The sequence below is a fragment of the Trachinotus anak genome, unplaced genomic scaffold, assembly GCF_046630095.1.
Source record: "Trachinotus anak isolate AG129_WGS33_773 ecotype Australia unplaced genomic scaffold, CSIRO_AGI_Tana_v1 ptg000009l, whole genome shotgun sequence".
NCBI classification, from domain to species: Eukaryota; Metazoa; Chordata; class Actinopteri; order Carangiformes; family Carangidae; genus Trachinotus; species Trachinotus anak.
The window spans coordinates 10,090,093-10,106,711 of NW_027273860.1; the positions used below are offsets into that span (position 1 = coordinate 10,090,093).

Sequence of the window (16,619 nt, forward strand, 5' to 3'; positions counted from 1 at the left end):
ATAAAACAACCTACAAGCAGGAACCTCACTCAAATCTGCACTACAAGGGGCCACCAAGAGACACCAGTAAAATATGTGAAACGATTATAGAGGTGCGGTCCCAGATTTGTAGTAAACTTCTTCTTACTCATGCCACACAAGGTCATGACTAAGAGAATCACACGTCACGACTAAGTCCTGAGAAATCACGTCCAGTGAAATCCACGGCTACTCCTTCTACAATGCCCCCTCGCAATTCGTCAATCAGCACAAACACAGAATACACCTTTGACCAAATGTGCACGGCTGAGACACTTTCTGTAATTTATGTAAACACATGTAAGCATAGTTAGTTTACTTGCACTGGCAGCCTGAGATATACATGAGGACGTATTGATTAAGCAACACAGTGATTCTCAAGTGGACTTCAGGCAGGGGCACATGTCAACCTCACCCTGTGGGACCGGTGAAAAGTTGGAAATAACCACTTAATAAGTGATTTATTAAAGAACATTATCAATAGAGTTTCTCATGTAAAACTGTAGTAACTGTAGAAGAAGAACAACATTATTTGTGTTATTGCTGTTTAAGACAAAACTAAGAGAAAGGGTAGTGTTTAAGAGAGAGAAAATAAATAAAACCTCAGTGGTCCAAAGTCTACTTGTCACAATGCCGGGTAGAAAAACATACAAACAGGGTGTAAAGGACTTCAACCTGGTAACATGGGTTTTAACCTCCTCCAAGAAAAAGTCAGTTGTATTAGAGCAAGCATGGTCATGACGAGTGTATCAACCTTTAAAGTAAACATGAGCAGAGGTTGCCTAAATCTGGTGACTTAGATATTTTGCTGTGGTTTGTCGAGCACTCATTAAAACTTCCGGGAATTATTTAAAAAAAAAAACAATAAATGATTAACATGACAAGCTGATCACGTAGGCTACTGCTTTTGCTTTCAGCATCCAGCCCACGAATAATAATCATTGCACATGAAGCCACACGACATGCATCAAAAGCAAAAGATGCAGTTAATAAGAGCCCGACCTGACGCTTACCTGACATGGTTGTCGCAGAACTTGGTATTCTGTGGCCGGTTGAGCAGCACCGTCCGCGCCGTGGCGTCTACGGGATCCGCCTGGGAAGTGGTCCCGGACATCTCATCATCTGCCTTGCGGTAACCGGCGGACGAGCAAGCAGGTCCTGCACCGTTGGATTGATGGGAGAGAGGTGAGGCTGAGTGAGTGTGAGTGAGAGACAGAGGGACAGAGACAGAGAGAGAGAGAGAGAGAGAGAGAGACATAGACGGGAGACGTGGTTTACAGTTCAAAGGCGAAGGCGACCAATAAGTACTAGAGGTTACTGTGAGCTGTTGTATGATTGAAGCGTTATAACCCCCCCCCCCCCCCCCCCTCCCCTCCCTTGTCTTTCAGCATTATCCTGCAGGTACCGTCAATGCACACACGCGCGTTTCGCGACGCCCACGGGACCCCCCGCGTATAATGGATGTGCTGAGGGATGCACAATGGCGAACAAACACCGGGTTTGTCTGTTTTATCAGCACGTCAACTTGTCCACATATAACACAGAGAAGACCCGACGCACACCGCGACTGTCATCGAGCCGCAGGAACAAATTATCCCGCAAAAAAAAAAAAAAAAAAAAAAAAAAAGTGACAGAGGAGGATGCAACACGCTTCTTATCCCGCAGACTCCCTGCCTCCCCGCCCGCCCGGCTTTGTCATCAACCATTTTAAAGCGTCGTGATCTTGCGCTCATTCAACCCCCGCATGAGCTGCAGGAGCGGGACGTTATTTATCCCCGAGTGCGTCTGCAACAGCGGCAGAGTGTGCGTGTTTCTGCGGGGACATCGCGGGGAAGTGAGAGGCTGGACGCCACAGTTTACTCAGCTGGTACAATAACGGCGAACCTGGGCGAGGACAGATGCAGCAACAATGCCGTGCCTCCTCTCTCCTCCCTCGGCCTCGCTAAAGAAGAAGCTCCCGGCCCCGGTGAAAGATGCTGGCCCGCCGAGCTCTGCCGCCGTGTCATCTGGCCACCTGCCGCCTCAGGAAGCCTGTTTTCGGCGCGGTTTGGACGATCTCCTCCCTCACATTTGATGCTGAGCTGCTCAGCGGTACCAACTCAGACTACGAGAGGAAGCCATATGGAGCTCCTTCAGCGCTGCTGAGGGGCAAAGCCGGGGCTCCGCTTTTAAAGGGCCAGAAGCCTGATATCGCCTTGAGGTCCTGTGGTCAGGCACAGATGGGTCAAATGACATCCCTGCGACAGGAGCCATTTATCAGGAGATCATTTCATGTAGCTACCCCTCTCACAGTGCAGGTTTCTGCTCTCCGCATCTTTCCTGTTGTTTTGCCTTACACGCAGATGTGCCACTCTGCATCTCCAGTAAAGCAAAACAGATTCATATCTAGAATGCATTTCCCAGGTAAGCTACTCCAAAAAATCCTGACATTCTGATAATATGCTTACACTTTTCCACTATGCCTTTTTAGTGTACCTGTAGTATGCAATTGTCAATTCACAGTGAGCTCTTATGCATCACTTAAAATTATATGAATCTAATTCTTATTTGTACGGGATAGTTGTATTTCTTAGGCTTTGTTTATCTGTGAATCTGAAAGTGAAAACAACAACAGACTAACTGCATAAATAATTGAGACAAGAATAAGCCCAGGCAGGGTTTAGCAGATTGAATTTCTGCAATCCTGAAACTCTATTTTGGCAGCACTATGATCCCACAATAGAGGAGTCATTCTCTCCCCTCATCCATCAGTTAGGTTAATATTATTATACGCCTCTTATGCTTCTTGCTCTTAGGTAGATGAGGAATTGAGTAAAATGACCATACATGAACCAGTCAGGCATATCTACTGGATGTGTTAACATCACTCTTAACACATCAGGCTTCCACTCTTCCAGTGAAAAAGACAAGTAGTGGCAAGTGTTTATAGAGCTTATTGTGTGTTTATTGCAGCTACAATTATAGTATCATTTTTTAATGAAACTAGACGACCATTTCATTGGTTTTTGCTTGAGCTTTTAAACACTGTTTAAAAACCAAACTTCAACCTTTGTGGAGTGTTATTTCCCACCAGCCCACAAAGTGTCTGCACAAGGCAGAGAGCAAGGGTCAAAGTCTATCCAAGCAGTGATAATAAGCACCCTATCTCTCATCTCTATATCTCTGACCAGGCTATTACCCCTGGGCCTTGCAGAGCTATAAGTTACTTCACACTGCAAATGGCACTGAGGTCAATCAAGATAGGAAGTGAAATGATTAAGGATAAAGGTTAAAGGTAGTGAAGGGCAATGCACATTAACTATGACGTCATCTTTTTTTCCCGTCACCAAGCAACCAATTCTTCCTTATTTACATTCCTTACACTCCTTCTCATCATGTGTTATCTACTTTTTACTTTCATGTTCATTTCTGTGCTCCCCTCCCACTTTCATGTTTTAACCCCCGTAGATTCCAGGCAGATCAATAATGGCTTTCTCTGCAGCCCACTTCCACTCTGATTCATTTCTGAGGAGATCAATGCCACGGTTACTCATCTCTGATTGAGTAGAGGCGCAGTCACCTCCGTAACTCATTACCGTTGATGAGTCAGCAGCAAACAGCCAGGTCAATTACAATTGAAGCACCCAGGCAAGCCGGACAGGTACCATGGGTCTGATAACCTACTGCCAGAGGAGGTAAGACTAAACTGATTCTCCCAGAACAAACACCCTGATGTCATACCCTGGTAGCAAGATACTATCAGCCACCCATTTGGTTGCTGAGGCAAAATCTTTCCTGGGCAACTTCCATCCATTATCTAGAGAAGCTTAATGGCAATTTTACGATCTTTCTGCTGTGAATACTGTGTTATTAGAAGCCTATTAAACCAAACCTATTTTACACGGTGGGCAGATAAAATGAGCTGTAAGCATAACAAGGGCAATGCAGTCTGAATATACATACAATTAAATCCATCGTATGTCATTTGAAGAAGATGGTACTCATCACAAGCTTCATATTATCTCAGCATGGAGCATGAACTTTGTGTTTCGGGCTGAACCCAAGGTGCCATGGCCTGGTGCCAAACTTTCAGAGTTAAAAAGCAGGCTAGGCTACTAAATAATGAATCGAGACAGGCTGTATAATTCATCTACATTTTCCAGCATGGCAGAGCATATTTCACCAGTCAACCTGCCTTGGTGCTGGGCCTCAGCCTCCGCTCAAGAAATGACTCACATATCAACCATTATCACGGCGTCTCCCCCAGCGGCTGAGTCAATAACGTGACTGCCAGAATTGTGTTTTAAATGGCACAAACATAGCTTTTGTGATGCTTACACATTTAATCCAGTCATTAATCCAGTCTAATAGAAATGCACTATCTTCCAAACACGCAGCCAACAGATGAAATGAGCCAGAAAGGAAATAGCTACTAATCATAACATCAGTTATAGTAGAATAGCTACAATTACCCCAGCTGATGAAGCACGCCCACCCCCACAAGCCACACTGAGGACACATAAACTGGTTGTTTCAATGTTTCCATGATCTGTCAAAAACATTTTAGATGCAATTGCACTTAGGTAGCTGAATGTGCATGGCAAATCAGAGTATGCATAGTTTAGCATGTTTTGGGAAAACATAGTGGCAAAGTTTTGGTGTAATTTCCCCTTAACAGCAAGGTCTCAGGTTTTAATCCTTGAACAGCCACAACCCCTGTCAAGTGTTCTTGAGGTACACACTAAACCATAACCATCTCACTTATTTCAATAACTTCAATTAGCAAAAAAGAAACATCTTCTGCCTGTGTGCAGCCTACAATCTGTCTGTACGGTCAGGAAAGCATTACCAACAGAGCGTCGTTTGCCTGGGTTACCCCTACGTCCCATGGCTGTCCTGGTGTCTGAGGTGATCTGCAGGCCCTATTTGCAGGTCCTGGTTGACCCCGTCCCAGTCGTTCCCAGCGGGTCCATTTGCCACCATAAAAGAGTAGGAAGTAAGGCGAGAAAGCCTCTTACAGGCCAAGTGAGAGAGCCTGATAATCCCCTCTGTGTCTGCTCTGCAACTTCACCTGCTGCTAATCCATAACCTGATAATCCTACCGGTGAGACTCCAACACGCACACAAACACACATTACACTAATGTATGCATATGCACATATACATACACACACACACATTGACAATGCAATATGGATACACTCTCTCTCTCACACACGGGTGACCATACATCTTTTAATGGCAAAAAACATGCAAAGCCCCAACATGCAGCTGTTCCCCTGCTTCCTCTCTAAACCCAGCTCACAGTCATTTACGTGTGATACATGCATGCGGCAGTGTTCATGTACATGTCTATCCAGGAATGCCATGTCCATACATGCATGTGTTGTGTTCTATGGCATGCATATGTATTCAGAGTGAATGTTTTGCATTAAGACCCCAGTGCATATTGATCTGTCTTCATCAGCATGAGCTGACATGAGCGGTCACCCCACTACCTACAAGCACATGCAGTGAGAGGGTTAATTCCTGTTTAGCATTCGTCACTCCAGGCCCCAAGGAGCTACAGATTCTTCAGGATCCTCAGTAGTAACAGGATGTCTTAACCTTTTCAGACGAGAACCAGAGACGTACAGTAACTAGACATTGTAGCTCTTGAGGGCCTTGGGTTGAGAGACAGCTGCTCCTAGCCGTTGCGCATGGCATGGCCACATGCACCTTGGAACTCGGGACAACAAATTGGGCGTCATCCAGTCTAATTCGAGCAAACTCACTTTTGTCAAACCTGTCTGTGAGGCGGGCGCGCATCGTAGCGCCGGCACCCTCGCCTGGGTCCTGCAGTTCAGAAGCCTCCTGCCTAATGGTGGTCAACACTAACTGCTCTGTGGGCACCAGAGAGGCCGCAGCAGGAGAAAACAACACACACAAGACAACAAGTCAATATACACATACCGCACACAACACATCTGTATGTCAGTAACTGCACTGTAAATGTGTTGGTATGTGCAAGATGAGATGTCTGCCTGCATTCGAAAGATCTGATTGTTTCACATAGTAATGGACTTGACCAAAATGCTTGTAGCTTGTCTGAGAGTGCCCCCCTGTGTCCAACTCATGTAACTACCTCACTGCTGTAATTTATTAGGCTTCTCTCTATCTCCCAAATGGCATCTTCAGTTGCTTTGCAGCCATGACGACCAGTCACTATCTTCCCAAAACAGACAGTTGACAGTTGGCTGAGCTGCATGACTCACATAAACTCGACCCACCAACACTGATGTCTCCTTACATTTAAATACAAACCATGTAGGCTATCCGAGACAATTTGCAAAAGCTGTAAGACATCTTAATTACAGTTTGTTTTGTTTTTGTTTTTGTTACATAATTCTAAAACACAATATACAGTATAACAGTATACAGTATAAGTGCTCTATCTATTTGTGAGTTCTTATGAGAGTTTGAAGCACCCACAATTTATGGACTTCAATACAAATGAATAAAAGTATTCCTCTGTGGGTTAATGTGTTTGAGAGAGTGTGAGGAAATGTGACAGATTGGTAGCTGCAGACGTCATCACCAGGGATGTTGCAGCTCGCTAATTGGAGCAAAGAATCAAGAGGTCAGGCTCCAAGAGATTACAGTAAAGGCAACATGGAGATTCCAGGAGGGAACACATGTACATACCGACTGATGCTGATACTGGAGTGCTCCTTCATTTCCATTCCGTGCTTTAAATATCAGAGCGGTAAACACTGTGATACGACTTGTAGACTTCATGAACCCAAAAGAAGGGTCCATTGATGTCACTGAAAGTCTCACATTCACTGCTTAACAAGATGAAAACTAGTGAATCTCATAACTGAAGCTCTGCCACATGACTAGGTCACATAATAGATACGTCTAACAAACAACTGACAACAGCACTGTTGATATTATATAAAAAAGTTATTCTTCTACCTTTTGAAATTGGTGCTGAACGCTTTTAACCTGTAACCTTTCTTGTGGCAAAACTGTGCTGCCTCAATGTCAAAAGATCCAGTTGTTTATCTTGAACAAATAAATATGTGGGAACCTCTGGCCTGAAGACAATATGACCCACTGGGCTCTCATCTCTGCTCACAGTTTGCCCTGCTTTCTATTTCTGGAAGCTGCAAGAGGCATGCAGCCACACACACACACACAACAGCAATGCAGTCAGACAGTATGTGCCAGTCACTATTAAAAGCTACTGAATGAGCCATACACATCTCTTCCAGGACAATCTAATCTGATGTTCAAACACCCCACCCTCTATCCACCGCTGAGGACAAGATGAGGCATTTTCTGCCAAAAAAGTGGCTGTGGTCGACACTTTACAGTTTGTCATTGGGACTTATTGAAACAATACAGCCCTGGTTGATAACGCAACAAGCAGACACAGGCCATGTGCACAACAACCTGAACCATAGCTTTCCCAGGCTCTGGATGTAGAGGGCCCTCAGGTGAGGACAGATTCAATTCCGGGAGGCTCAGAGTAAAGAGCGCTCTTTAGGCGGTCACATGGTTTTTAAGTCGACGGGGTAATAGGCTGTTCTAGGACAGATCTGTAGGAGCTTGGGTTGGCGACTGAAATGCGAAATAACGTGTATTTCTTACTAATATAGATACGGACTAATGTTGAAGGATGTTCGGTTAATACGTTTCTGTATTTAGGTGAGTAAACCCCTGAAAAAAATATCCCATATGATGCGGTTCAGGAGGTAAAGATAGGCGACAAGAGGCTGCAACAAAATTATATAATACCATAAGGATGCCAGGGTAAATTCAGTACATCCCATAAATATTGATAAGGTCATATATCGTGTTCACAGTCATCTTACCAAGAATAAATATGTTGTTGGTTTTTTTTTTTTCGTGGTGTTAAGGCACAGCACGGATCCCTTCACTCATCAGGATATTCGATATTAAAAAAAAATACCTGCTTATACAAAGGGCAGACTGTGCTACCTGAGGCAGGCACCTGCAGTCTGCTTGCCCTTGCATCCCCAAACAGTGCCAAAAAAAAAAAAAAAAAAAAGAGTGAGACTTCAGGATAAATACCGGTACAGCAAGTCACCCCACATGCATGCCGCAGTCCCGGACAACACCGATTCGAGTTATTATTCCAAGCACATACTACATTACGCATGATTATAGCTATACAGGCCGCTATATCCCCACTCAGGCCTATTTTTAACAATGACACAAACACGACTTTACACTGATAGGTCACGAATTAAGCGGTAGGCGGGACCCTTGTTGAGCAAAGATCTATAATTGTGTTTGTTTGTTTTTTTGTTTTTGTTTTTTTTTTTCTCGAGCTTACCTCCCTCACTGTGTATCTTCTTGGCTCTCCGGTTGAAATACATCTTGCTGGTGGGGGACGAGCGTCGGTGAGGCTGGGGAGAGGAGGCCGGAGCGGTGGCATGCTCATGGCTCACCGACAGAGCAGGGAAATGCTGCTCCGGGCCCGGGCTGCGGCCGTTCCTGTTGCTGCTGCTCACGGATCATTATTTCTCGCCTGGATCACGGAGGTGATGTTGTAGAGGACGGTTTCAGCCAGCGTCAAGCCACACGGAATGAGAAATGTGCCACTTCCGGTCACTGCTTTCAAAATAATGTACGCTAGACTAACGACAAGGGGGATCTCATCAGTTTAAATTTCCTATACCATTTTACCTGTCCATTTCCAAGTTTAGTCATGTAATGGTACAACTGAAAATAAGATTAGGTTAAGACACATTAGCCAGATTAAAGTTACAGGCTACTTAATGAAAATATGGTGTATTCAGATGGGTTAATATATTTGAATGTCTTTCAGTTCTCATAACATCCTAACATCCAGAATTACTATAACCTTTCCCAGGTGTCTAGGTCGCTTATTTTAACATTTAATATTTTAACCCAAAAAGGGTAAAAAGTCTAGGGGATATAGGTGACATCCCCACAGATCTGAAGACATACACAGGTAAGTAAATTTGCTTGGTATTATATCATTTTCACAAACTGGTTAATTTGTTTTAAAGTCCACATTTTCTGACTCAAACAGATCTACATTATTGTTTTTACTTTCGACAAAATAAAATAATGATAAGACCACCCATATAGGGGCAAGAAGTATGTCCTTATGATCATCACATACTGTATCTCTACATTTGTAGGATATCATGTTGGTTAAGCAACACTAATAGTTTAACACCATATTAACTTATTCTGATGTGTACCTTTTGAGACACTACTGTTTTGTTAGTCACACTAAACCAGAGTGGATTAAACAATTCATTGATCAATCAAATAAGTGAAATAACAGAATCAGCAATTATTTAATCATGTCAAACAATTCTTAATTCCAGCCTAGTCAATTTTGTTGCTTTCTTTGTTTTAATATATGTGAATGGAATATCTTTTGGGTATGGACTATTCATTTTACAAAATGATGATGTCAACTCGTGCTTCAGGAAAGGGATAAAGGGATTTAATAGATCAAATAATTACTCAGTCAAATGAGAAAATAAGCAGTAAATGAAGTGATGATAAAAAAAAAAAGTTGCACCCCTTCATTCAAAAACTAAGTGCAAATCAGAAGAAATTACTTGTAAACCTTTATTTTGAAGAGCAACTGTGTGCTCTTCCTTCTGATTTTACAAATCCGTTCAGTTGCGCCACAAGAGCGAGCATCGGATGAGATGCGTGCGCGCACCCGATTTTTGGACGCAAAATATAAAACAATTATATATAAAACAATTGAGAACTTGAATCAGTTGTTCAGTGTTTAAGATGTAGTGGATGATTTGTGTCATTAAAGAGACTCAACGATATATGAAAAAAAAAAATCTGTATTGCAGTTTTTATTATGAAATAATTTGTCTTAGGGAAAACTGATATATGGCGGGTTGGTAACGGTAACTAAACGTTTATGTGACATTTGCCATTTGCTATTATGATTTAATAGTAAATGCTAAAATGTCTAACAGAACCACGACTGATCAGTCATCAAACTGACTGTCATGTCAGTGTCCACCAATACTTACCTCGGCTATCTTTGCTAACACTAGCTAACATTATGGCCACTACCAGACCAAGTGGTATAATAACCTAAACCTCTGACTATGAATCTAGGAAAGATGGGTTTTATTGCTTAATTTTTTTTTTTTATTATTTTTGTAGAAAAAAACGACTGGACAGCATCAAAGGATTACTTTAGTTAACATTAACATTTTGGAGATTAACACTCACCCCATGGTGACCCAGGTTCACGGCAAAATAAAGCTACCAAAATATTCATTGAAGCTTTTAGAATCAATTCTGCAGTTTAAACCACTTCTCTGTCTATTCACATAAATGTTTAATACATAATTTTGCCACACTATGGCTATGTACAGAGCTTGTTGGCTGTTGACATCTGTCGCTCAAAACCTCAGACAACTTGCTCTTCACACGTCTCACACACAAACATCTGTATTTACTAGATCTCCAGGCATAACAAAGCTGCGTTTTATTCCATTGTTAAGGAGCAGAGAAGAAAACCCATGTCTTCATTTTATTACATAGTAACATATTCGTCATAACTGTTTTATTTACTCTCACATATTGTAACATAATACATATTCATATTTCAAAAGTTGATTTCCATCTTATTAAATAGGAACAGAATAAATATTCACTTCTGCACTGAGCAGCCACGATCTTCTCCAAGTCTCATGGTGGACATTCACTGAACAGAAGCCTTTTGAGAACCAGGTTTATTGGGACACTGGACATTTCCTTCAGCAACCACACACACTTACATATATGCACGCACACACACACACACACAACACGCATGCACGCACACACTCTTACATACTATACTGCATCATTGTTGCAGTTTTGTAAGTGACATGTTAACTGCAGAGATGTAGTAGCTCCTGTGTACTTTTACTGTTGATGTACAATGTGACCCTGGTGGGAACACACTGACTAGGTGGCTCTGCTAAACAATCCACCTGTGCTACACTAGAAATTCCAATATCTGAATGTAATGTAAAAATAAACCATAAACAGCATACAGGAATATCATATTAATGGCACTGCCTTATTCAGGTGTTGTACTGAAACTGACAGACTGCAACCATTGCACTGACAGACCCAAACAGGAAGAGGTGTGTTGTTAAATGTGAATGGACAGTGGTTTTGGAGCCAGAGGTGCAGCAGATGCTCCAAACATCAATAGTTTTTCAGCACCTATCTGATAAAGATGGATTACTGAGTTAGCTGAAAGCAGTGAAATCGCTAGAAATTCTATTTTTTTACCATTTAAATCAACGTTTCCAGGTTTCTGTTCAGGAGATGTCTTAGGCTAACTACTCAATGCAAACTAATGACACAGGTCCCAGGGTGTTTGTCAGGTACAGATCCAAATAAGCAACAGGAACTGAGAAGAAGCATTTGTTTTCAGGGTTTACATGACTGTTCTTAAGTGAAGATGATAATCAGGCATTACAATGTAAACATCAATGAACAGCAAAACAAACAATACTGTCTTTTCTTTCTGTATTGCACAACTCATACTAAATTACAACTCTGAATTCCTGATTATCACATGCCTTTTGCAATTCATTTGAAGTATGCTGCTCATATGGGTAATATTAATGATTTTAAAGTGGCCTATTTTTAATGGGTTGCTTTCATGGATGAATTCTGTATTGGAATTATATGGGACGGATGTATGGAGAGGGCTTAAACAAATATTACCAGATGTACAGAATAAAACTCATTTCAAAATTAAATACATTGCTCATACACATCCCAATAAATCATACATTTCTTAACCAACTGTAAAGGGACACTTTAAAATGAATGTTGAAGCTTTAAAATGGTTCATATTAAAAAAAAAAAAAAAAAAAAAAAAGTGAAGGTTTCCTGTTTCCTTTCTAAATACATGGCATGTGAGGAGCGTCTGGCTTTAAAACCCTTAAATACAAGCATTGGTGAGTTATTTACAGCTTATACTGAATTAATCAAGTCTAGAAGTGATTTGTGTAGTCCAGTTGTGACAAAGAGAACGCCACATGTATCAGACATTAAAGAGTTAAAGTGAGACTAGTCAGCAGTGGCTACAGGAGCTCCTTAAGCATTAATGCCTTCCATCAACATAGGCCTCTGAAGCTTTGTGACAGAGACCAGCAAAACAGGTCACAGGAAGATAAAACAATAAGTTGCTGAAAACAAGGAGTCTAAAAAAATAAAGTTTTGTTAATTCTCTGCATTTATAGTCTCTTTTTTTTTCGCACTTTTGGTTCAACCTTCTTCAACTTCAACACAATGGATATTTTCAAAGAAATTAAACCATGAAAGCGCTATGTACATGCAAAGCCCACTTGGGTCTGCTCAGTTCAGCCAGCCAGGAACATGACAGTTGTGTTTATGAGCAAACAGGTCAGTCATGATGCACTGCTAGTATGGGCTGCCTGCAGATGGGGCAGGTGTTGTTTTCAGAGAGCCAGCGGTCAATGCAGTGGATGTGGAATTCATGAGAGCAGGGCAGACGCCGCAGCTTGTTGCCCTGGGCATACTCATTGATGCAGACGCTGCACGCACGACCCATCTCCCCCTCCAGGCTGGCCTGACCATACGTGCGTGTGGATAGATTGTCAATCTGCTCTTTGGTCAGGCCCCTAGGGTGTTCTTCATCCTCTTCATCATTGAGCAAGAAGAAATGTGCCAGCCGCAGGATGGGGAGTGTACCATTTTCTACCAGGTTGTTGGTGTCTCTGCTGGTGGCCCGTCCCTCTGTGGTGCTCACCACCCCTCCTCCGAGTCTGGCCTGCCCACCCTGGTCCTCCTCACTTCCCACCAGCCCTACCCTCTCCTGATCGACCCCACCTGTGTCAATCTGGCCAACTGCACTCTCATTTGTATGCAGACGACTGGCTGGGCTAGTGTTATTATTTGTACCCATAGCATCTGTATGGCTAGGTGCAACAGTTTCAGAATCAGCCTCTGTCTCCATTAGGGAGCTCAGCTCCCCAAATCCAGTCATAATCTGTCGCAATATGGAGCGCAGTGCAGTGGAGTTGGGTTCCCCCAGGCCTGTTTCACTGATGCGCCTCAATGGAATCCGGATAGTGCTCACATAGGTGCGAATCCCAGCCCGTTCAGAGCGGGAGATGGTGCGTCTAAATCCACCACTGTCACTCTCAAATGTGACAGTATTCTCAGCAACCCGCGCACGTGAACGTGTTCTGCTGGCGATGCTGTCCCGATCACGGTTTTCTCCAGGTCGAATCCTTCTCACCTGCAGGTCCAACATGATGGTTGGGTGCCGTCGCACCGATGTACTCCCTGCTCCTACTACATGTGATTCACTCTCACGTTCTCCTGTCTCCACAGCTGACTCTGTAAGAGCTGAAGGTTCTGCCACAGCCTCGCCTGTCTCCATGGAAACAGAGCTTGTGCCACTGCCTGGCTCAACAGTGTGGATGCTGGAGCCACTGACACCACTGCTGGATGGTGGAGTGGTATTAACAGCAGGTATTCTGTGCAAGGGGGAACGGCTTCGTCGAGACAAGCGAGATGAAACCCCACCCCCTGCTGCAGCCCTGCGTGCACGACCACGCGATCGAGTCCTGCTGCCACGTGATTCATGTCCCACTGCTGGGGCCTGAGACCCAGACTGGGGTGATACACGGGGACAGTCTATAGGGGCAGATATATCATCATGCCCCTGCTCAACTTCTGCATTGAGGGCTTGATGTTGCAAAGGTGTAGTTTGATCAAGAGGAGGGTTGGGAACAGTGGGATGCGGTGCTAAAGAGTGCAAAGTGGCACCTCTCCTCTGAGAAGCAGCTGGGGGGGACACTGGCGCAGGAAGTGCAGGGGGACTCATAGAAAGAGTGGTAGTGCTGCTGCGTGTACGCCGTGTCTGCATCCTCCTACTGAGGACTGGACGCGGGGAGGGGTACGGGGCTGGCCTTGACATGGCTGAAGGGCGAGGGTTGGAGAAGGAGGAAGCAGTGCGTATAGAGGGTGAAGTTGTATTAGGGGCTGTCACTGGAAGCTCTGCAGTGTCCGCAGTGTCATTATGCTCCCCTGGCTCTGGCTGATCATGGTTAATGTTGATCTCTAGGCTAAAGCGGAATTCTCCACTGTTAGGGTTGGTCCGACTGACAGCACGCCATGTCTGGTTGCCACTCTGCCCGCTGCGAGTAGCATTACCAGTACGTCTGAAAGTGTTCAGCCACTCCAGTAATGAGTCACCATTAGAAGTTTCTGCTCCAGGCTCCGTGCCTCCTGTAAAACCAAAAAAAAGGTTAAGACTGTAAACTAACATGTGTTTATCCCAAAATCTATTCTCCTTTACAGGAAAACTGTAATAATAACATTCCTATTTCCTTGCCCAGTTACAATACTGGATGTTTTAGCCAAGCTGTTTTAAACCTTATCCAAAGCAGCACTTCCACTAAATTTATTACCAGAATTCACATGTGAACAAAATGTGTTGTAACCTTGTTCAAACCTTGCCAAAGCTGATGTTTGTTTGTTATCTGTTTTTCTGTTCTCGAAGGTTAGTCATTAAACATTATGCTGTGTTATTATGGAATGTATTTTGGCTACTTCATTAATCAATAGTGATTTAACCCAAGCCATACAACATTATGACAAGTGAAAGCCAGAATTGGAAAGATCCACCAGATAGAAGTTGCTTCCCCCCCTACCTGCCCCTCGTCTCCCTCCAGCCCCTCTCTCCTCTCCCTCACCGCTACTGCTCTGCTGTTCTCCAGAATCAGCAGTCTGCAAGCGCTGCTCAATACGAGGTTGAGATGAAATGCGTTCCTTTGCGCCATCAAGACGCTGTTGAAGCTCCTCAGCAGTCACCTCCCCTGTGAAATGTAAGGACATGCAGGATATTATGGCATAATATATACTTTTATACACTCTAGGGTGTTGCCTAGAATATATGTGATGTAAGGCTACACTGGCAATCCCAATCAGTGCATTAACATAGCAAGATGCATTCCTCCTCACCAGGTGTGCCCAGCAGGTTGCTGTCTCTCATTAGGCGGTACTCCTCTTCACTCAATTCATTGATGAAGTGATAGTATGCCTCCTCTCGTCGAAGACGCTCTGCCTGCCTCCGCCGTTCGTCTCCCCCACCAGGAGGGTCCATCACCGTGAAAAGTGCTGGCATACAGATGAGTGGCCATGTCAGTCATGGGTGGAATGTCATCTGAAGCTACTCATTACAGTTTAACATTTAGCATTCAAAGAATAAGGGCTGAAAGCACACATAGAATCTCTGTAGCTCAAGAGGACATGCTCATTTGTCATTACAATGTTGCACAACAACAAAACAAGCTAATGACTATTTGTCTTGCTTTTGGGAAGACAAAGATCAAACGTTTTGCACAGCTATGTATTATAATGCACTTACCGGGTTGTCTTTGATACTAAAGCATAAATGCAATGCAAGTTAGAGTTATTCGATCGTCTTAGACTTACAGTGACTAATCTCTAACCAAGGAAGACAATTAAGACAACGCCATCCATTTTATATCGAAAGATTCCACCACCAAGAGACTGAGTAAGGCTACAATAATCTTGCTAACGTTGCTAACGTTTAGCCCGAAGACTGGCGCCGTAAATTCGCCTTATTTCGCATGTGGATAGCTGCTCGATTCATTCACTGCAAGGAACAAGCATGAGACATCCCACTGACAACGTAGTCTTCAAGTGAGCTAATACTAGCCAAGTTACAACAGTAGCTACGGAAGGCCATGTAAAAGGCAGGGGAATAATGCAACAAAACTGGCGTTGTCATCCTGGTTAGCCACCAATCACCGGCCTAGTGTTGATGACGGACACGCCAAGCATCCAATCCCTGCCCTACAGAGGCGGGACACGGTAAACGAAACGGAGGTCTCCTCCATGTAAACCCAGGGCAAAGAAGGAAAGACAAAGAATCTTGCCAGTTTTACTAAAGAATTAGAAAATCTACATGTTAATGCCTGGCAATGCTTAAATGCGTTGCCGCCCAAACAGAGCAGACAGCCCTGTGGACCTTTCAAGGATGCCAAGTGTCATTTTGAATGCGCAACGCTTTAGTTGCTAACCGAGCGCTAACGTTAGCGAACAGCAGCCCGTCGACACCAGTGTTAGCTGGGTTAGCTCTCTTCCCAGCGAGCTGCGAGTCAGAATAACTCCTTAGATATTAATATGACATACAGTTTTATCAAGCAGTTACTGTACACGGAATTTAACACTTACCCCTAGCATAGTTTAATAAGAGATGACAATGACATTAAACGGAGTTTAGTACCTGACAAAGCAGCTGTAATATGGACGGTTTGCTCTCCTCTCCCTTCTCTCTCAAACCAAGATGGGACCAGTCGTGCTACATTACAACGTCCGTCAGAAACAACCTCCCTGGCCACATTAGTTCCTACATAACACAACATCAGCTAAACATGGGTCAAGGTTTGTTGTGCAGAAAGGAACAACAACAAAAAAATTCAATTATTCATTCCGCTTTGTGATATTGTAATTTAAGTTCGCTACATGTCAAAGGGAAATAATTCAATTTTACTTTCTGCAGTTTTAAACATGATACTGCCACAATATGGGAA

At 43.5% G+C, this 16,619-nt stretch overlaps 2 protein-coding genes across 7 annotated transcripts in view; both read right to left on the bottom strand.

Annotated features, from left to right (window-relative positions):
- The window catches only part of atp8a2 (ATPase phospholipid transporting 8A2), a 50,253-nt gene extending 41,685 nt beyond the window's left edge, over positions 1-8,568 (bottom strand). Inside the window, exons 1-3 of one of the 5 annotated variants that reach the window (XM_071485192.1) lie at positions 8,342-8,568; positions 5,772-5,879; positions 1,032-1,176 (exon numbers count right to left, since the gene is read on the bottom strand). In XM_071485192.1, coding sequence (XP_071341293.1) covers positions 1,032-1,176; positions 5,772-5,879; positions 8,342-8,384 — 296 coding nt within the window. In that variant the 5' untranslated portion in view covers positions 8,385-8,568. Of the gene's footprint in view, positions 1-1,031; positions 1,210-1,902; positions 2,250-5,771; positions 5,880-8,341 lie in introns of those variants that run through there. The other 4 variants (XM_071485193.1, XM_071485195.1, XM_071485194.1 and 1 more) reach the window with 4 other exon arrangements.
- A 1,889-nt stretch (positions 8,569-10,457) lies between these two features.
- rnf6 (ring finger protein (C3H2C3 type) 6) lies at positions 10,458-16,414 on the bottom strand. Of its 2 annotated transcripts, none has more exons than XM_071485200.1 (4): positions 16,313-16,414; positions 15,022-15,177; positions 14,754-14,876; positions 10,458-14,286 (listed from the first exon to the last, which is right to left on the bottom strand). In XM_071485200.1, the coding sequence occupies exons 2-4, from the start codon at positions 15,161-15,163 to the stop codon at positions 12,434-12,436; spliced, it is 2,118 nt and encodes a 705-aa protein (XP_071341301.1). In that variant the 5' UTR covers positions 15,164-15,177; positions 16,313-16,414; the 3' UTR covers positions 10,458-12,433. The 2 variants fall into 2 exon arrangements, with proteins under 2 accessions (XP_071341301.1, XP_071341300.1); XM_071485199.1 differs by having other exon boundaries at positions 14,712-14,876.
- Between the last annotated feature and the right edge of the window lie 205 nt (positions 16,415-16,619).